The sequence below is a fragment of the Micropterus dolomieu genome, linkage group LG04, assembly GCF_021292245.1.
Source record: "Micropterus dolomieu isolate WLL.071019.BEF.003 ecotype Adirondacks linkage group LG04, ASM2129224v1, whole genome shotgun sequence".
NCBI lineage: Eukaryota > Metazoa > Chordata > Actinopteri > Centrarchiformes > Centrarchidae > Micropterus > Micropterus dolomieu.
Genome location: NC_060153.1, coordinates 17,392,983 through 17,414,590, shown reverse-complemented (window position 1 = coordinate 17,414,590; position 21,608 = coordinate 17,392,983). Strand labels below are relative to the sequence as shown.

The 21,608-nt window shown below is 39.8% G+C and overlaps 2 protein-coding genes across 3 annotated transcripts in view; both read right to left on the bottom strand.

Moving 5' to 3' along the window:
- The window catches only part of LOC123969872 (bMERB domain-containing protein 1-like), a 37,695-nt gene extending 27,604 nt beyond the window's left edge, over positions 1-10,091 (bottom strand). The window contains exon 1 of the mRNA XM_046047629.1: positions 9,884-10,091. Within this exon, the coding sequence (XP_045903585.1) occupies positions 9,884-9,962 (79 nt within the window). The 5' untranslated portion in view covers positions 9,963-10,091. The remainder of the gene's footprint in view (positions 1-9,883) is intronic.
- Positions 10,092-10,429: 338 nt separating this feature from the next.
- Positions 10,430-21,608, bottom strand: part of LOC123970332 (phosphoinositide 3-kinase regulatory subunit 6) — an 83,634-nt gene continuing 72,455 nt past the window's right edge. For both annotated transcript variants that reach the window (XM_046048328.1, XM_046048329.1), the window contains exons 9-21: positions 20,756-20,903; positions 18,824-18,910; positions 17,939-18,176; positions 17,492-17,770; positions 16,388-16,487; positions 15,449-15,571; positions 14,471-14,578; positions 14,212-14,314; positions 14,033-14,094; positions 13,781-13,871; positions 13,602-13,663; positions 13,380-13,483; positions 10,430-12,956 (exon numbers count right to left, since the gene is read on the bottom strand). In XM_046048328.1, the coding sequence (XP_045904284.1) occupies positions 12,800-12,956; positions 13,380-13,483; positions 13,602-13,663; positions 13,781-13,871; positions 14,033-14,094; positions 14,212-14,314; positions 14,471-14,578; positions 15,449-15,571; positions 16,388-16,487; positions 17,492-17,770; positions 17,939-18,176; positions 18,824-18,910; positions 20,756-20,903 (1,662 nt within the window). In that variant the 3' untranslated portion in view covers positions 10,430-12,799. The remainder of the gene's footprint in view (positions 12,957-13,379; positions 13,484-13,601; positions 13,664-13,780; positions 13,872-14,032; positions 14,095-14,211; positions 14,315-14,470; positions 14,579-15,448; positions 15,572-16,387; positions 16,488-17,491; positions 17,771-17,938; positions 18,177-18,823; positions 18,911-20,755; positions 20,904-21,608) is intronic.

Here is a 21,608-nt window from a genome sequence, read left to right as displayed (position 1 = left end):
TCTTTGCTGCCTTGAAAAGAGAAAAATAAATATTACTGTAAAATACAGGCATTCAACTATAGTCTTTGTGTAGAGGTGAAAGTGTAAATGTTCAACACCCCCCCCCCCCCAAAAACAAAAGAAAATGCTAAATGACTACACCAAATGCCTAGAATGAGTAACACACCTTCTGGCAGAGGAAAGTAAACAAAATCTGTTGTCTTTGAGTGCAATGAACACATCCATACTGTCATCCATCAACTGCACATAGTTCAATGACCCTGATGTACAGAATAGTAACCTTATGGTTAATAAATGTTTCACAACATTAGCCAGTTATTACACTTACTGCTGCAATTAAATTTTTTTGGCAAGGTTCTTCGCACCATGCCATATGTCCAGACTGTGATGAATTCCAAGGGCCTTGTATTTGCCTTTGTCTGGGTCTATGAAGTGGTAAATAATGTCATGTTACTATAATATTTATATTGCTGTTATACACATGCATCCATACAATATATCACATGAATACTTACTAATAAGGGCACCAATCTGGGCATGAGCATCTGTGCAGATCTCCACTAGCTTTATTTCTGATGTAAGCTTGTCCAGTCTGGATGAAACCCTCCTTCTCCATGACAACAGAGTTCCATGATGTTTGCCGTTTGTCTATGGTGGCAACATGAAATATGTCCTTGGTGTCATTCTCCATGGTGGTGTAGCTGCAGTATTGTGCACAGTGACAAGGAGAGTCATTTCTGCCATCCGTTGAAATTTTTTAAAATATAATTCAACAGAAAAACAGTTATTAGTTGTTTCCATACTGTCATTGCTTAGTGTATTAAATAGCTATGTTACATAATACAGTATCAACTACACACCTAGGACAACAACATCTTTCCCTTGAAGGCCACAAAGAACCTCTGTCCTTCTCTCTTCCCAGAAGTCCTTTACTGTATTGACGCAGTAAGTGTCCTGAATGGAGAAGAAAGTGTTCCTGTTCACCATCCCCGTGTTCATGAATTTGAACAAGAGGGCAACCTTTGTGTAGTTGTTGCCAGACAACAAAATATTGGTGGACAAGAGAAAATCTCCAGCTTGCATCCCAAACTTCATCACAGGCTGGGAATTCCACTTCCACAAGCTGTGTCCATTAGGACAGATCTAAAAGTCACAGAGAAGAAACATTTGCTTTTGTCATGTACAGCACTGGCTTTTGGTATAACCTTTCATTTTATACTAATTTAAAGTTGTGATATTCTGTGATTGTCTGGACTTACCCATTCGATAGTAGCTGCTGTGCCCTTGGTGGTGATGTTGATCTCAAAGGGTGCAACAGAGTTGCACGGCGCACCAGTCCTCAGAAGGCCAGTGCATTTATTCACAGGCAGGATCAGAAATGTAGCCAGTTGTCTTAAGCAGTTCTCGTACACTATGGAGGCTCTGACACCTATGATGTCATCTTCACAAAGGACATTCTGTGGTTCTGGGAAAACAGGGTCATGATCACAGGGAGAAGGCTCATCACGAGCATCTTCATGTGCAGGCAGATCATGCACAGTCTCGTCGATTGAGACACCACAGACACCACAAAACAATTGCAAATTGAGACTGACAAATAACACACCGTATAGAAATCAGAGCTGAAACCATTCTGTCCATCATCTCTTTCAATGGAGTAAGGGGAAGCTTCATCTGCCCAATCAATTCTGTACATAATGACAACTTTCAGATAAAAACAAGTTCTCAAATAATATCACAGATATTAAAAAATAATACATGTAATTAGGAAGTACTACTTACACACTGTTCATTGGGTCATTGAAAACATTTTCCTCCAAGTCCTCCTCAACAATGCTCATGTCATGTAAGCTGCAAAATTATTACAAATATATATTCTGAACATTTGGACAAAAGCAATACAGGGCTAAAAGTTATGATGTGTACATGTTACCTTTGTTCAAGGCCCTGAATTTCTGTGGCTTCTGGAATGACATCAAGATGCGCATCTCTGTAAAGAATAACCAGAGCAAGTTGTGTAAATCCCACATATGCTCATTCAACAGTAGATATAGACCAAAAATAAAATAAAATTACACACTAATCATAAAGTTCATGTTTCTAATCAAAGCTATTAGGACAAAATTAATATATTGTTATGCATGACTTACAGGTCTGTTCCACTAGAAGCACCAATGTTGGAGCCGGGACTTGCAAAGGTTTTCACTTCAAGGGAGTCGATGTTGCAGGACCTGTCTCGTAGCTGGAGAAACAACAGCAGCATCAATAAATGAAGTGCTACATGACACAGTCGCATACAACTGTAATACATTACTGTACTGTAATCCACAATGTGTTACATCTTAGTAGGGTTTGCTCATCTGGCCTAATATACTGAACATCCCAAATACTAGTGCAAGTATGATCACCGACAGACAATATGGAAAACGTAAGCGAAGTAAAAATGTCACTGTTTCTGTACCACAGTCCATTATAAACCACATCATGGATAAAGTTTACAAAGCCATAGTCAGGTGAGGATCAAGGGTGCTCTACAATATAATATAACACAAATAAGTACTGACAGCCATAATTTGAGCTTGTGGTAACCTTTGTATGCACCCTAGAAGCAATACAAACTATTACGTTGTTTCTAAAGCAAATTCTGACAATAAGCATAATTAGTCACTTGATAGGCACACAGTGTTGTTATCGTAATGCTGTTAGCAGTAAAAATAAATGTTTTCCACCAGGGCAGTAAACATTTAGCTTGCTAATCTGGTCCATGTTTATGTAATGTTACGGTTTTATAGCTAATTGTAATCATCAGATGATTGTCTCACAAACACAAAAGACACATTTCTGTCCACTAAACGAAGCCAAAGCGCTGGAGAACAACCTTCGAAATAACAATCCAACTAACGTTACATATTTCTTCTAACAGGGTAGTAAAAGTTTAGCTGGCTAATATGAGCTGTTATGCTGTAGGCTAACGTTACTGTTTTGCGGTCAATAATAATATATAATAATAATAATTAGTCAATAATACTAATCAGCTGATTGTCTCACGAACGTAACCAGCACATTTATCCCCACATAGCAAAGCCATAACACAGCGAGGGAGAAGAACCACATGAAACTATCCAACTACATATTTTACACCACTGACAAGGGAAAAATGTCACTTCTCACGGTGTCTATGGCTAGCTTCTGGCTAATGCTAACATTATCAAACAACAGTTTTCATTTGCATTTCTAAAGTTAGAATACCTTACCTGTCCATCAGAAAACAGGCAACTTCGGCGTCGCTTTGAAAACATTTTCCCCTCATTAGACCCTTCCATCTGGGAAAAGCCACACCGATGTTTACCCGTGATTTCTGCCTGAGTCGCTCCCCTATTAGTCTGGCTTCATCATGCTTTCGCTTCTTCGAAGCAGATTCACCTTCCGTCGGTTCCTGTGCTAAATAATAGCTGCGGTCCTCCATTTGTCCAAAATTCCACTTCTAATAAAGGAGAGCTTCTACTACTACCTAGTAGTTAAAAACGTACAACTTCTTCTTCTTCTTCTGCTGGTTCTCTTTCACGGTAGTGACGAAACGCGCTCTGTAGCGCTGTTTGGTCGCAGTTGGCTACGGTAGAAACATGATGACACAATATGTCGACCTCCATAGAAGGGGGTGCCGTGGTGTATGTAGATGTAAATAGCTCATTCTAAGGTAATAAAAACATAAGGGTTCATTATGCAAGGTCTTTATACACCACTGAAAACATAATTATGGATATTATATTGCATTTCTGTCAATAGATCCTCAGAAATATTACACACTAAACATTTAACTAGTAACTATGGGCTATTTATGTCAGTTGTTGCACTTAAACTGCCATCCTTTTAATAACACCTAAAACACTGCTGAGGGTGCAACTGTGTGTACACTTTGTGACAGTTAGCCATGGTTTTCGTTCACTTTCAACATCATTCACCACCATGCACCTGGAACGCTTTGATGTGGGAAGTCGGAAGTTTCAACAGGGAAATATCCCAGTTCCGACTGGTCTCGAACGCAGCATAACTCTTTCCAAACTTTCTACCAATCATAACACTCTTTCAGGGCCAGCATATGGACACTGAAGATAGTATCAGTCATCGGCTGCTCGACCTGACTTAGTGGGCGGGCCACAACACGTTGATTGATAGTTAAGGAAGAGGAAGGAAAAAGCAATAAACCTAGGTCTCTAAGGGAAAAGCAATGACAATAGGTCTCCTTGGGGAAAGGCAAAAGCAAATGTATGTATTTATTCTTTTATTCATTCGTTCTTTCTTTGATATATTTCTGTATTTATTTATTTATTTATTCTTTTATTCATTCATTCTTTCTTGCATATATTTCCCCATTTATTTATTTATTTATTCTTTCATTTAATTCTGACACTTTGGATGTTCCATACCCAAAACACAGTTTTGCAATTAATCGATACGATCAGTGGCAAACCTAAACACAGACTGATTTTAATGTGACATCAGGATTCACTTCAACTATAAATCTTGCTTTGATATTAGAGGAAATCACTCTCACTTTTATAGGTTATTCTATATTTAACATTTCAGTTTGTAGTCTGACCATGGTACAACAACTAAATGTTCCACAACAGCAAATGTTTGATATACGTCTTTCGCAAGGATTAGAATAAATGTACTGCAGCTATTACTTGTCTCCAGAGGCATTAAATAATTTAAAGCACCTTCCATCAAATAATTTAACCATTCTACATTTTTATAAAAACAGCAGAATTATTTCTACAGAACAAGGAGATGTAATATTCCCTCTCACACACAGCAACTCTGCTTTCAAGCAATTAAAGTACCATATAGTGCAAAGAGGATGCTGTGATGGCTTGGTGAACAGTAATATTAAACACAAAGCTGTGTTTAAATCTGTCTCATTATGCATGTCACTCCACACACACTGCTCCCTTTGCTTCTCCTTTCAAATAAAACAGACAACTCATGATGAAAATTCCATCCTCAATCTAATATAAGGCAAATAATATAAAATTGCACACTGTTTGCTGGACACGTCTCCACCATTTACAACAATTTAATGAATCTGTCCCTGGAAATGTTTGTTTGGTATGAAAGGACATCAAAGCATTTCACACAGCGTACACAGCTGTACACTATGAGCAGCAGGAGCTGCACTAGAATCAAATACACCAGCATATCAAACGTTTACCTGCAAACACCTTCTAGAAAAGCAATTTTTTTAGCCATGCATGTCAAAATACATACACTAAATTCAATCTACCCTGAGATCCAAGTATGGTTGACCTTCTTAAAGGCAGATAGTCAAAGACCTGCAGTGACAGCTGCGACTCAACAATTGAAGGTAGTCACCACCACCGCCTGCTCTTGAATTGTTCCATTTAGCACAGTAGTGGTCCTGGAGAGAGCTGCACAACATGGGAGATACCAATACCACCAATGACACACAGTCCCTGACTCCGCCCGGGGCCCTTTATATATATATATACACACACACACACACACACACACACACACACACCATTACTTAGTAGGGCTCTAGTTTATAATAGCTCTATTCTAGTCACTTTTAGCCTTGGGGAAAATCTTCTGACTCAAGTCTTCTGCACTAGCATGAAAGAAGGCCAAACAGACGAGAAGGGCATCATAATTTCAAACTGGGATTGTATGACTACAGGGTAGTAGTAAAAGCGTAGTGGGAAGCATTAACCGTGCTTGGTGATAATTGCCGGTTTACATGGGCTTATATCCCTGCTGGCATTAGAGCTTTGTTTGGGGGCTTGCAAGTGCAGTGTGCTTTGTGCAACAGACAAACAAGGGATCCTGAAGTACAGACAGACATCTTCAGGCAGACACTCTGTACTCTGTTACTATGACAAATCTGGCTGACGTCAGTGTAGCGTCAACACAACCTTACAACCTTGAAAGTATAAAAAAGACATGCAGACAAATCTACAACTTCCCATAATGAAAGCATTAACTGACATTACTTAAAATGCATGCATTATAGAGTAGCAAAAAAGCCTAATCTCTCTGTTAACATGTTTTTTCTCACTTACTATTAGATAAACAAAAACATTAACACTTTCTATGGTTGCATTTTTTAAATTAATTTAACAAGTATTTGAATCATAAATAAGCATTTTGTGGCTTCCTTCTAATTTTAAAACTGACTGGGAAAACTGGGAAAAATCCTATTTTACTTTATTACAGAGTTAAATGCAGTAGCTCTTTCTTCTCCCTTGTCATTAACCACATAAAATAACAATCTTTTGTTTCCCACATATAAAGTGAATAGCAGCCAAACTGTTTTATTTGCCTTAACAAAAGTGAGTTTCCTACTGAATGAACTTGACAAACAGCTGAACAGAATTTGTTTCACTGCATACACTTGTACTTGTCAGAACGGGTGACGAATAACCTTGATTTAAATGGTGGGAGGAAGCTTTGTTAATGCTAGTTCCACCTGTGACAAGTCAGCAAGACAGGCAAATGTCTGCTGTGAAAAAAAGGTCTCTTTAGGGTTCTGACAAAGACAAAGTGGAGTGTCTGATTCATGACATTGTCACAGAGGCTTTGGCCATTATGGAAGAGGAAAGCATACTTGTCATAATACATGTCCAAAGCCAAATAATTGTTTCAGTATTCATGCTGATTTAAAAGAAAACATCTGCGACCGTGGTAAGCAATTGCAGAAGAGTGTGCACATTTTCACATGCAGATATACAGGAAGGTTTTAGTAAGCATAGTGTGTGTGTGTGTTTACCAGAGAATGAGAAGGCGAGAGTGAAAGAAAGATGCAAAGAGCCACTCACTCACTCTTTGTATTCTAATGTCACTCTGTATGCTCACATACTGCATGCTCATGGCATTACAGATGTAAAGATGCTGAATGCTAATTTGCCAGGATTAATACATAAAACCGATGCAGCCTTGTGCTTGAAAGTATAAACAGGATCTGCTGACACAACATCACATCCCAGCCACTACCAGCAAGCAGATACACTTTATTTTTCAATCATCACCACTGAAATCACTGTCAAAATATCAGACAAGTCTCTGGGAATTCCCATGTAGCTGACCGAAGCACTGGACTGTGAGCTGGGCTCAGATCTGTTATCACAAAGAAAATGTAGGGGAGAGCGGGGTATGTTGTCACACTTTTCACACTGTCTAATATTTACTGAGCACCGTACATCAGAATGGTACAAATGTCATACCAAATGAAAGAATGAAGTCCTGGGCAGAAGTTTTGTATTCATTACATCTTCATATCTTACCTCATTATGGAGCTGTAGACTGTTGAATAGAGAGTGTGCACTTTTTGCCCCGTTGGCAGGTAAGTTGTCACACTGCATAGGGTAAGTTGTCACACTGGATTATCAAACAATTTGAACACTTAATTGTGAATATTGATTTCAATTTCAAATTGTAAACAGAACTAAAACTAAAAACAATCAAGCCTAGAGAATTTGGAAAAGAAATAAATTCAAAACAAAAATGTTGGCAAAGCACACATTATGTGGGACAACCTCTTTCAATCAAACGTTCTCTGGAGTGCAAATAGATCTATGGTAATTGAATTTAATGCTGCAGATGACTTGCTTAAATGTATATATACAGATGAGGTGTTTAAACACATTAATGCAACAAATTTTTCATTTTTGTACGACGTACATATATATCTGATTAATCAGACATGTATTCAGAGTCACAGTTCTGGCCCACATAAATTGCCTGGCCTGAGGTGCAAGCATTTCAGGCCCATTTGTTGAATTTCACACATTTAAACCACATATCCTTTGGAATACTGTAGGAAAATGGCTCCACATAGATGAGGCCAAAAGAGATGTCAGCAGCCTATGTCAAAATCCTTAGCTGTACTTCTGATTGATTTGTTCAACTTCACCTGCCTGACTGCCTTTAACATTATGTCAGGTGGTGTACTGCCATTCTCTGTCTTCTGATAATTTTCTTCCTTCTTTCAAAAACACATTCCTCTTTGCAATTGCAAATAAATTACAAGCTTATTTGTCTATTACCCTTGTTGTCTAACTAAATTAATAACTGTATGATGTAGTGTGTTTGTCTACTAACACACTACACGTCTACGGTATAAGACCGTATATACCCTGTCATGAATTCAGTCAAGTGTAGTCCAGGCATATGGCTGCTGCTGTCAACTACTGAACAGTGTATAATATTCTATTTACAGTTTCATTTAATACTGGTGTCAGAGGTAATTACACAATTTCACATAGTTTTTTGAGCATGTTCTATGTGTTTATTTGTACTGGGGCAAGTAATTACATGTGACAACTTGCCCCAAACTGACATGTGTGCTAATGTTGGCTAAACCTCAAGGTTAGCTTAACATAGCACTTCAGCTGAAGTATCAAAAGACACGTTATTGTCTCCTCTACTTTGTGCAAAGTTAAGATTTTGAACATCCATACCTAATAAGGTCGGAATACATAAAAGGTAAAGTGCAAATGTTTTACAAAAATAATAAAATTGTGCTCCTCAGATTATAGTGACCTTGACCACATGTGAACAGGAAGTTGAACATAGAAAAAGAAGTCACACAAAAGTGGCTATTTGATTTTTGCCTCTAGTGTTGGAGTATTGCTTAGTATATGCTTGCACTGTTAGAGACAACATGTTGCTGCAGAGGCTCTCAAGGAAAGGTTATTCTGCCACTGAGCAGTTATGACTCATCACCAGACCTCTCTGAAATGTTCCCTCCTTTACACTTTCTCACCCTCTCTCACATTTAGCGTTTCTCATCTCTCTCTGCTTAGCCTCAACCCCGTACCTCCCCAGGCCTGCCGTTCTCTTTATCCTGACCCCTGGAGATGTGAATTACATCATGAGCTCAGTTGACAGTCTTTGCTTTGACTCCATCCCTGGCTTTTTACACTGCCATGGTGTGCTTTTTACTCTTAATGAGGCAGAACAGCATGCTGACAGACCGATCAGCCAGAGACCAAGAGGCAGAAGCAGTGGAAAGAGGAGGAGGGATGGGGAGCAGGAGAGGACAAGAGGAGGCGCAAAGCGGGAAGGGGGATTGAGACGAATAAAGGAAGAATGAAACCTTCCAGTGCACAGGAAAAACATTTGAGTGATTAACAGAGATTCTGCAGGACTTTGCAAACTTCCCACCTGAACAATGAATTGTTAGTCGCAGGCGTTTGAGGGACATCATTACTGCATGGAGCACTACGCAATGAAGAGTTTCAGTGACTTCTGACCTATGCTTCTGACCTAATAGTCTCTCGAACGCTGAAGCTCAGATGCGGCCAATGTCCAGCCAAGTCTCACATGTGGCTCATTATTCATCATTTGAGGTGAAGGCCACTGAGTAATGGGCCCCCACTTTGCTCTAACACAAGTAATCACACACCATACAAACACAGGCACAGCACACACGCACACACAAACACACTAGTAGAACAAGCACCTGTGGATTCTTGACATTTTCAAAGCAGCTGCCTGTGCTGCAACTAGAAAAAATTAATTGGTTCTTTCAACTAAAATGGCAGGTATAAAAGTAAAAGTCTAAAATTACAAACTACAGTTATTCTGTACATTTTAGTGTTAACAAGACAGAACACAAACCTATAAAGCCTTACAGCCACATTGTGGTGATGCCATAGATAAGTATAAACAAATTGAAGTCACTGTTAATGTAGTAATTGCTACACCCAAAGACACTGTATCTCCCTGTAGCAATGTTATTGTAATAAGAACATTAGGAGAATTTAGAGCGATATTGTAGGAGATAAATATAACCAGAGGTCACTTTAAACTCGGTCGATAGATCGACAAGTAATAATATTGCTGTATTTATTCGTTAGGTAACCTTGTTTGTCGCTGTCTCTGGTCCACTCAGTGCGCGCCAGTGAACCGTACTGATGAGGAGATCCTTGATTCTTCTCCATCGTTCCGGCAGCTCCTCTTCTCTTCTTTTATTGTCCTCTGTATGCTTCCAGATGCAGCGGCAGGGAAACGGCAAGGGAAACTACCGGGGAGGGTCTTGCAGTCAGAGTTTGCTGCTGTATTTCACTGAGTCATCGATAGTCAGTAACCAACCTGTAGAGGAACGGAGCACGAGGAGCTCCGGCGGGCCCCACCAGCAGGTAGGTACCGCTTCGTGTGCAGCGCGCAAGTCTCTCTCTCTGTGTGGACCACTGCTCACGCTGGTTAATTACAAACTAAATAACGTCATCTGGTGGCAATTCGCTGCACTTACACCACGGCAGAGACAACTCCAATGTGCGTCTAAGCAAAACTGTTAAGAGCTACTTCCATTGAGTCAGCGCATTATTTACGTCTTGGTTTATTCAGAAAAATAAGTGCTGCGATTCAACCAGACATTTCCCACATTTATTATATACCACAAACACGCTTTTACAAAACAAAATCCTTTACACAACCACATCTTGTTTTTATTGGCATCCTGTTTATAGTATATGACAGATGAAAAATATGTGCAAAATTGATCACGCAATTTAAACTCATGATTTTTACCCAGCAGACACACACACACACACACACACATGGTTTTATGTTGTGCATCCAATAACACATCACTTCCATTTCTGGAGGAAGTTGACCTTTACTGCCTGCGATCACACCTGTGGGAGTGTAACATAAAGCTCTTGAGTGTGTAATCTAATAATTATGTGGAATCAAGTGAAGCACATATATACCATATTGCCAAAAGTTTCCCCCTCCGAATCATTGAATTCAGGTGTTCTAATCACTTCAATGGCCACAGGTGTATAAAATCAAGCACCTAGGCATGCAGACTGCTTCTACAATCATTTGTGAAAGAACGGGTCGCATGGTACCGTTATAGGTTGCCACCTGTGCAATAAGTCCATTTGTGAAATTTCCTCACTCCTAAATATTCCACGGTCAACTGTTTTATATATGTGTTATGTGCTATTATAACAAAGTGGAAGTGATTGTGGCTGACTTTTTGTTGTTCCCAAAGTGGTAGACCACATAACTTTGTGAAAACAATTTGGGGATGGCCTCTTCCTGTTCCAACATGACTGTGCACAAAGCAAGGTCCATAAAGACATGGATGAGCGAGTTTGGTGTGGAGAACTTGACTGGCCTGCACAAAGTCCTGACACCAACCCGATATAACACCTTTGGCATGAATTAGAGCAGAGACTGCGAGCCAGGGCTTCTCGTCCAACATCTGTGCCTGACCTCACAAATGCGCTTCTAGAAGAACGGTCAAATATTCCCATGAACACACTCCTAAACCTTTTGGACAGCCTTCCCAGAAGAGTTGAAGCTGTTATAGCTGCAAAGGGTGGGCCAACTCCATATTAAACCCTATGGATTAAGAATGGAATGTCTATAACCTTCTTGTGCATGTAAAGGCAGGCGACCCAAAACTTTTGGCAATATAGTGTGTAAAAAGCAATGCCTTTATTCTTTTTCATGAATAACAACTGAACCAATTTGTTTTTTATCTTGAACAGCCATCTGTAACTTAGAGGATATCATATTTATGTCATTTAAAGTAATGACATTACACATGTCATACATGCTTTATACACAGTTGTTCCACTCCTACAAGGAAATGGTAAAAGAAACCCTGTAGTTTTAGTGCAAATAGGTGCAGTTTAGCACATTTATCAATTCCTACTGTAACACACCACAGTGTCAGAGGTGACACTGATACACATGAGACATTTACTGGCATGTGTACAAGTTTCACTTTTGAATGTCCTCAGGTTTAGCACTTCGTCTTGCATGCAATACAGAATCTTGCATGTCTGGTTAGTAGACAGTGACTCTAAGGACAAAATTAGCACTCTGAAGTCTAAAAGCTTCTTTACGTGGCTCTGCCTGTGCATGATCCCCGTGTCTCTCTGATACAGTGAAACACAAAAGTTGCCCTCTGTTCTGTAGTACTTTCATGACGTTGCACGTTGCTGTAGCTCCTGCACTGAGCATAGTGTGGTTCTAGAAACTTTCCAGAACATTTCCAAACACTAAACCCAAAGCTACTGTCAATCAATTGCAACTTCTTCAGCTTTCATTATGTAATAGGTTCGGAATGACCTGTTAGTCAGCTGTCATCGTACCAGTCTTTCAACAATCTGCACATTTCAAAAGCTGACAAGCCAGGTAAGTATGTATGTCTGCATTATTTTGTGTGAACTATGTTGATATATGTATGTATGTGTGTGTTAAGGAAGCAGTTAAAGGTAGTGTATCTATGAAGTAGGAGGTGTTACAATCAACCCTTCAAATCAGATTTTCCAGATTACCTGTGGAGTTTCTATGACAATGTCACATGTTTAGTGATCCGGTTGTCAGTAGTCCTTAGTTAAACCTTTATATGTATACAGGTACACATCTTTGCTTACTTGTTTTCCATTGCTGGTCTCTCCACTGTCACAGGCAATTTGTTCTTTGGCATTATTCCAATCTGCATATCACTTACGGCCTTAAAGTACTGTATGCGCAGTAGTTTACTCATGAAGACCCGACTGGTTATTCCATCAACTGCAAGATTTCACACTACAGTATGTGTTGCATTTGGTCTCAAGCCGAGTTTCAAATATAGTATTTTTTCCACACGTGCAAACTGAAACTTTTTCTCTCTCAGGAACATATCAGTATGACTCAAAGGTGATCCATTTTGTCTTTTCGTGTGTCAGAGTGGACCCCTTGTTTTCTAAGAGGCAACAACAACTCCCCCTATCAACACCTCAGTTCCCTAGTTTCTCTGCACTGTTACCCCATCTTGTCAGGTGATGATGCCAGCAAATGTGTTAATTGGTAGAGGGAGTCCTTTGCTCATGTATTTGCTCAGTCCAGCGTCTTTGTCTGCTCCCAAATTGAATTTGGACCGCATGGATTTCTGGACGAAGTATCCCGGATCAAGACATGGGGCGATCTCGATGCTACAACACAAACATGTTCAAAACAGAGCAGATCAGTTTGGATTGCACAGAAACTCGATCCAGATTCACTAAAACTGTGTGAAAAGGGCACATTTTTAGATCTGGACCCTCTAATTAGCTATTGTTACACTAAATTTGCAGACTTCTCTTGTTATAAAGAAAATAATCCTGAGAAAGTGATGGAAATCAAACTATGGCACAAACTAAACCCTAACAGAGCAATTTTAAATACAAATTGCAGGGTTCCCATCTAAACCCCACTATCGCTGGTAACTTGTATTCAAAAGAGGTCTTATTGGAGATCTCTTTGATCCGCTAGTGCTTTGATATCAATAATTGCTATCAATGATCTCTAACCAAAGAGCTTTATTCAGCAGTGCTAAAATGACATCACTTAATAGTACTGAGGCTAAACTCCCTTACCTCTGCACATTTCTGTAGGTCCGGCGACAATCCCTATCCAGCGTAAGAGTGAAAGATCGACTCTCCAAAGTGCGAATCTTAATGTTGCTGGTCCGGATCGTTGACTTGAATAAAAGGACCAAAGAGTTTATTGTAGTATAAACCATTTACATTAACACAAACAGCCTTTGTAAGGATACATTGAGATATTTGAGCAATACCAGAGGTGTTTCCTGGACTCACCACAATGTTGTTTTTACTTTTTGTCAGAGTTTCATTCATTGTTAGTGTCAAACAGTTCAGATCTATGACACGAAGGCAGAGAGAAAAAGGGAGCATAAGAGCAACACACAATAATAAAACATAAAAAAAAAACAAAAAAAAAAACACAGCGGGCCTTGGAACAGTACGAAATACTGTACCTTCTGCTTCATTGGTGGGAATAGCGTTGATCTGAGCGCCTGATGTCCTGACTGAGATTCCTTTGTCAATGTCTCGGCCACTTAATGTCACCTGGACACACCCACAAGCAAAGCATGCAAGTGTCAGAGGTTATGCATTTACACAAAGGCTTCCCAAACACAAACAACACAATCTGACACAAAAATGTCTAGTAATTGATAAGGCTTTTGGCTACAGTAGTAATCTAATAAGGAAATAAATAAACACTTTACCTTTCTGTAATTCATTGAGACAACAGCTCCACATACTTCTCCTGAACTCTTCTTCTGTTTATCTGTTTGAGAGACAGGCCTGTTGTTAAACCTGTTTGTACATGCAAAGCTGTGCTCACAAAAACAACACATATCAAAGAAAACTGTGGAAAAATGATGGACAGGTATACCAAACTCACCTCTAACTGACGCTGAGATCTGTCTGAACTCAGGAAACTCCATTTCCAGATGGGTAAGAAACACATCTTCCACAGGATCCTTTGTCATGCTGGTGAACGTGATCTAATGAAAAAACAACTATTTAAAATCAAGACAGACTTGAAAAATGTAAATATTTTTATAAAGCTTGTTAAGCTAAGTAGACTCTTCCGATTGGAGAGTACACTGTGCTTTTAGTGCTCATAAACAAAAATGTACATGTTAAATGTATCATACTACCTTAACAAAGTAGATACTGAAGTAGACAGGCTGCTGGCCGGTACGAACGTAGTAGGAAATCACATCAGACACAAAGGGTTCTTTTGGCTTCCCAGGGTTCGCCTGTTGCTAGAGACGACAAAAGGCATGTGAAATGAATTCGCCTGCCTGCATGATGTTGGAACCACAAATTCATTTTTGTCACACTTTGGTCGTATCAAGTGAATATAATGAGTCCCTTAAAGGTCAACTGCTTGCCTATGTTCAACCCAGAGTCGCTTCAGTAACAGATGTTACTCTGCTGCAAGTCGACTTAAAGTTGGTGTGGTTTTGCCATAAATGTAAATTTTTTCTAGTAATTTAAAAAGTTCTGGAAGACAAGAGGATGCCGGAAATAGAGAAAAGCACTTTGAGCTTTGCGTTACAAATCACCTTTTATCTGGTTGAGTATTTAGAGGACATTAAGGAAGGGAAAGAATTAACATTTCGTAAAACCAAACAAGCTTTTCCATAATTCTCATAAAGAGAAGCCACTTAAAGCAATGAATTTTCCCTTGGACTGATATATAATTTATACATTATTACATTCAACTTCATTTATTTTCTATATGGTCCTTTGAGTATTTTCTTTTTTCAGTTTCATGGTTATTCTTTTTCTGTGAGCTGTGGTTTCAGTGATATCAACATTTATTTTCCTCGCAGTGAAAGATGTTATGCAACGTCCTGTGTTTAAACCTTTGCAGAGAACTGTTGCCACGCTGACTAAATGAGATGGGGTAATGTGTTGACATTCTCGTAGATGTCTGTAAAGTTCAGACAAGACAAGCTACAACACAGTGGAAGAGAAAATTTCCAAGTATTTAAGCAAAAGAGAATCAAATGTCCATTGATCTTCTCTCTCACCAGTCACTCAAACACAAAGATTTCATCTACCATAGGCCTGCTGTGAAAAGTGTTATTTTTAGATATAAGTCAGATTTGTTTTGAATTCGATCATACCATCTCAGCCAGTTTGGAGATCATGCAGCCTAAGCTCTTGATATTGGAGTTGTACCAAGGGTCCACCATGCTCAAGTAGGAACCAAGAGTGCAGGGATTCCCCTTGGATAGACTGAGATTTTCCTAGAAAAGAAGAACATGAAAGTGGAACCAAAAATACATCAAATCTGGCAAATTAAGAGCAGTCTAAAGTTTCATTCTACCACCAAAAGAAGACTATTACTCCTTGTTTCTGTGCATTCTGCACCTGGAGATCCATTCACAGAGCAAGCCATCAGAAATGTGTGATTTGGCTCAAATGAGGCGCACTTTGTGTGTCAGCTGTGAGGACTGCCTCTGTTCTTTGTGCAGGACAGCAAGTAATTAAAGAGATGATGTGTTGCTGAATGTGAATTCCACTGCTGTTATTAAGTTCCATAAAAAATTATCCACATCTAAAGACCAGGGGCAAACAGCTGTTCATATGGAAGTCCTTGGTGGAGAAAAGACACCTGAGCTAACAGAGTGATCTAATTGACATAAAAAGAAAAGAATAGAACAACTAAAACAGATTCTTGGAAAGAAAAAGTGAGTGATAATTACAAATTACACAGAATCTGGCAGTAATTTTATAATAAGATCTCAAGAATGTTCTGTGGAGTCTATACTCGTGAACTTGACGCAAAATCTGCCTGCAAATGTTTATATTTTTAAGAAACAATTGTATCATTTCTTTTGCATGTCTTATGCAATTCATTGGCATTTTCATTACCCTTGAAGCTTTTTAATGACTCCTATCGTATCAATAATACAGATCGACAGTTCTTGGCAAATGAATGGACATTTTGACATACCGATCTTCTGTTACGACAAAAGCACCATTTGTCTTCTTATCTCTAGAGGCGTGACTTTCACACAATAACAGACTGATGGTGTGTTCACAAGAGGAAGTTGGTTTACCTTGACAGAGGAGAGGGCAGTTGGAGCCCTGCAAACAGGGATGTAGTAAAACTGGAGGTTGACTTTCATTGTAAGAAAAAGCCTCCGCGCTTCCCTTTTCCTGCAAAGACAAAACCAAAGATACGTGAGAAACACAAAGTGCGTGCACGCTTGACCACTCGCAGATCAACAATCTCAGTAAAAAGGTTTTAGATGTCAACTGTTTAGCTTCCCGAAACATGCCACAGAAATAATGTAAAGTAATGATTTAATGGTTCTCCAGTAATCAAATTGTACTGTTATGGCTTAATTGACAGTGTTGGCCTTAATACAGTATATAAGGAAATACAAGTTTAATTTATGATTAGATGTGAACGTGCCACATCTAGCTTTCTATTACTGTGACAAATTAATTTCCATCATACACTTATGGCATCATTGTTCCAAATACAGGTGTCCTAGTTTCATCTATAACAGGGGTTCTTAACCTTTCTGGCAGTCCAACCCCTTTTTGAGATTGAAAATATTTCGCGACCCCTCTCCCTTTCCCTGTCTCCTGCTGTTTGTTGAGTTGTGATTAAGTTTCTGCTAATATGACAGTTATTACTAAGCAGCAAGCCAAAAATTACAGATCTCTGGCGCTATAATCTTTGATTAGACTGACAGGATCGCTGATTTGGTGGTTGCCTAGCAACATGAAAAAAACGCAGTGCTTTGCTCTTTTCCAAATTCAGTCAAAAAAGGCATTGCTGCGTTTTCGAACCTGCAAAGCGCTTCTGTCTAATCGGGCCTGATTCTTCTTTGGCGTTTTATAGCGGTTGGCATTACCGCCACCTACTGGATTAAACTGTAGTCCATCTAGTTATTTTTAAGTTATTTTTGTGTCTATAGTAGAATTTTCACGACCCCCATGGGACCAGGTTGTGACCCTCAGGGGGGTTGTATTCATGAGAAAGATAAACATACATGATACTGACAGATCTCAGTTGCCAGAGAATATTACGAAACTACTACAGTATGAAAGGCATATATTCCAGCAGTTCAGTCACACACAAATCACCAGCTGTTGGTCAAAGAAGCTTTACCATCTTGTGCTTGCATCTTGTGACATGATGAGTCCCTCACCTGAAGAAGTAGTAGGCTTTGGCCAGGCGGCCCACTACTCTGTCATCCCCCATGACAACTATCCTGGCAGTAAACTGTTTCTGCTGCTTGGGGAAGGAGTTCTGCATCACACTTCCTGCACGCCTCTGCAGAGTCACCCCTCTTCTTCCGGCCCTCCCTCCACTTCCTCCGTGGCCTGAGTGGTCCTCCAGGGTGTCCTGCATCAGCACCATACTGTCCTTCATGGATGGTTTCATTTTGATGCCTCCGCGCCGTGACAGCCTCGATGAGTCTTGCTCACTGGGAAAAGGAGAAGTCAACTATCAAGAGTGTGCAAGAGTTTCCATGAATGAAAATCCTGTGACCTACAGTAAATGTTCTTGGTGAGAGAAGACGGCAAATCAAGTAAACAACACAAAACTAGCACTCGGCCTTTAATTAATGAAAAATAACAGGTATTAGAATAACCTTTTGCATTGTTCCCAAGATGCACTCATGCTGGCAGTGTCCAGACTTGACAATGATGAGGGATCAGCACTGGGGAGTAAGTCTCTCTCGATGCCGCTGTCATTAGACATGACAGAGAAGCGAGCCATGTCAGACAGCATCAAGTCGCTGGGTGACTCCCCCAGCTCGAAGTCCTCTGGACAGAGGGAGAACTGCTCTGACACCGAGCTCGATCGGAACCACTTGGCCAGCTCGCGCCCTGTCAACATTTCAACATTCATCATTTACATGTCAGTTCAGACACTCCCATAGAGCGAGGCAGCACAAATCACGGCAGGGATTCAAAAATTCAGTTCAGATCTGACCAGTTTAAATCAGTTTGTAAGTGAGTCCAGCTCTGATAAACTATCCCTCAGATATTCGCACAATGTGACAGAATGCTTGTAAGTGTTCTACTTTTCTTTTTAAATAATGTTTGCACTTTCAAACTGCCTCATACTGTTAATGTAGTAATTTATAACATATTTCAGAATGACTTTCAAAAGCTCTATAATGCTATTCAGCTACACTGTATTAAATTCATGAATATCATCCAACGAGGTTACTTGTTGTTAAATAAACCTTCATTTATAAAGGATTTCTCCCTGTATGGTTGCAGCCATGCAAAAGGGCAGTTCTCAGGGAAAAACTATTACGGATTATAAAACTTGGAATCCTCTACAGAAAATATATAATAACAGATTTTGACTTTTTTTGTAAAAACACAATGCATTTTCCCTTTATTTCAGGTTCCTTCACTTCATAATAATAATAATTATTAGTAATTATTCCAGTTTCAGCCTAATTCAGTTTGGCTGCCTGTTAACAACTTCCTTTAGACCCCCCATGGTGTCCAGAGCCACTCACAGATATCCAGATCCTCTGTCCACAGGTGGAAGCTCATCTCTGGGTTAGGAATAGGGCAGTCACACAGTGGTCCACTGGACAATGGCTCTGCAATACACACAGACACACACGGAGGAAGGGAAATAGGAAGAGACCAAAACTGTCACAATGATACTCAAAACAAAACACCCCTACAACTTCCTCTCTGTGAACACTTCCACTCCTTCATCTCCCAGCTGGGATGAGGGAAGAGCAAGTTCAACGGATGGGTCGCTGCTAACATGATAATAGTAAGGAAAAGATTGTATGTCATAGAAATAGATATCCGGAAAGTTATAAAAATACAGACAACTGACTTGACTGATTTGGTCATGGAGGATACCACTAGATAAAGGTAAGGTCACACATTTGATCTCAGCAACAGCCGGTGTGCCAAAACATGTCCAACGCCCAACAATGTGTGGCTGAACAGCAGTGTTGGGCAGTACAGTTACTGTAATAATATTACACTACTATTTACTGGGAAAAGTAACGGATTACTTCTCCAAAACAGCAATATTATTACAGTTACTAAACTAAGTAACGCTGCATTACTGCGTTACTGGACGCCCCATCCTTGACTTGAATGCGCAGCAAGTCAGCGGCACCAGATCTTATGTTGTTCAAGTCAGCTGTTAGCCAAAAAGCTAAACGAAGAAAGGAGAACAAGGGAGAGAGGCATTCTTTCCACAGGTGTAAGTAACGTTACTGCCGTTATTGTGTCACATTCTAAGATGCAAAGAACGTTGTCGTCCGTTGTAAACTTTGTGCGACCAGCAAAAAGCTTTCAACCGTGAACAGTTCTACATCCAATTTATTGAGGCATCTGCTAAAGCAGCGCAGCTTACACTTACAGAAAGAAACTCCGGCCACAGCTGCCACTGATGCTTGGACTTGTCGAGAGAGTGGTGTTAAGCAACATAATGTTTTGTAAAAATACTGAATACTGCCCTTATAAATACATGTGTAGAGAAACAGTAGTTCAAAAGTCGGGATTAACTTGCTTTATTTTTTTTTATTTCAGCCGGTGGCATTAAGAAACGTTCTATGTTTAGTAAAAACGAATATTATATTAATAAAAGTCAGGAGAGACTGCTTTGTTTGGTGGTGAAGGGGGCTGGTAGTGAAAGTAATATAGCAACGTAACGAGTACCATAACTAGTTACTTTTATCACCAAGTAATGAGTAAAGTAATATTATTACTTTCTTAAGGAGTAATGAGTAACTAGTAATATATTACAACTTCTGAGTAACTTGTCCAACACAGCTGAACCGCACACTGAACACCACTGCACCGGCTTACAGTGAAGTTGCTCCAGTGAAGAATAAATATATGCTCAAGAAAATGTAAAGACAGTCATGTTTCACCAATCAAAACAACTGCCTTGGGCAAGCAAGTGCCCTGAATAACTCACAAACGTCTGCAATATCCTGCAATGTGCAGACAACAATCATTGACGTATCACTTTTGTGAAACCAACCCCATTTCTGAGTTTCAACATCAGAAAAGAAATGCTTTGTTCAGACTGCAAACCAGGACAATGGCATAGCTGAATGCCAAACAAGTGGTCAGAATTATTTAGAGAGATGCGACTCAACAAAATATGCATACTCAGTCCCTGTCATCCATTTATCATCCTTTTACAACTGAATTGGACATAATTTAATGCAACATAATAGCAAGTAACCCTAATGTTGTGTTTAGTTAGAATGTTTTCATCAGTCAAAATCAAGATTGCTAGAACTTCGTCCAACACAGTAACATCCTTATCTCATGTCTGATTCTTGTGGTTCTCCTTCTTTTACTCATGTTTAGCTAAACCAAAAAGTTGTTCAATGCCTAAGACAGAGTGGCTGTACCTCAGAGAGTCACTTGCATGACTTAGCTATATTTCCTTTCCAGAGAGGTCATACCTGAGTCTGTGTCTGCGACAATCTTGTTGTACAGCAGCTGAAGACGGTTCCTCAGTCCCCCCCCCTCCCCTCTGCTGCCCTCCTCTGCGCTCTGCTCTAGGGCCGCCAACACTTCCTGGAAGTACAGCTCAACATCTTGACCCATGTCCTGTCCCAAAAACACACAAGCACATATGGGTGAACACACATGCACATCGGAAGGTAAACTCATTTTTTATATATATATATATATATATACACACACACACACACACACACACACACACACACACACACACACAGTGAGGAAAATAAGTATTTGAACACCCTGCTATTTTGCAAGTTCTCCCACTTAGAAATCATGGAGGGGTCTGAAATTGTCATCGTAGGTGCATGTCCACTGTGAGAGACATAAAAACACAAAGAAAAAAAAAATCCAGAAATCACAATGTATGATTTTTTGACTATTTATTTGTATGATACAGCTGCAAATAAGTATTTGAACACCTGAGAAAATCAATGTTAATATTTGGTACAGTAGCCTTTGTTTGCAATTACAGAGGTCAAACGTTTCCTGTAGTTTTTCACCAGGTTTGCACACACTGCAGGAGGGATTTTGGCCCACTCCTCCACACAGATCTTCTCTAGATCAGTCAGGTTTCTGGGCTGTCGCTGAGAAACACGGAGTTTGAGCTCCCTCCAAAGATTCTCTATTGGGTTTAGGTCTGGAGACTGGCTAGGCCACGCCAGAACCTTGATATGCTTCTTACAGAGCCACTCCTTGGTTATCCTGGCTGTGTGCTTCGGGTCATTGTCATGTTGGAAGACCCGGCCTCGACCCATCTTCAATGCTCTAACTGAGGGAAGGAGGTTG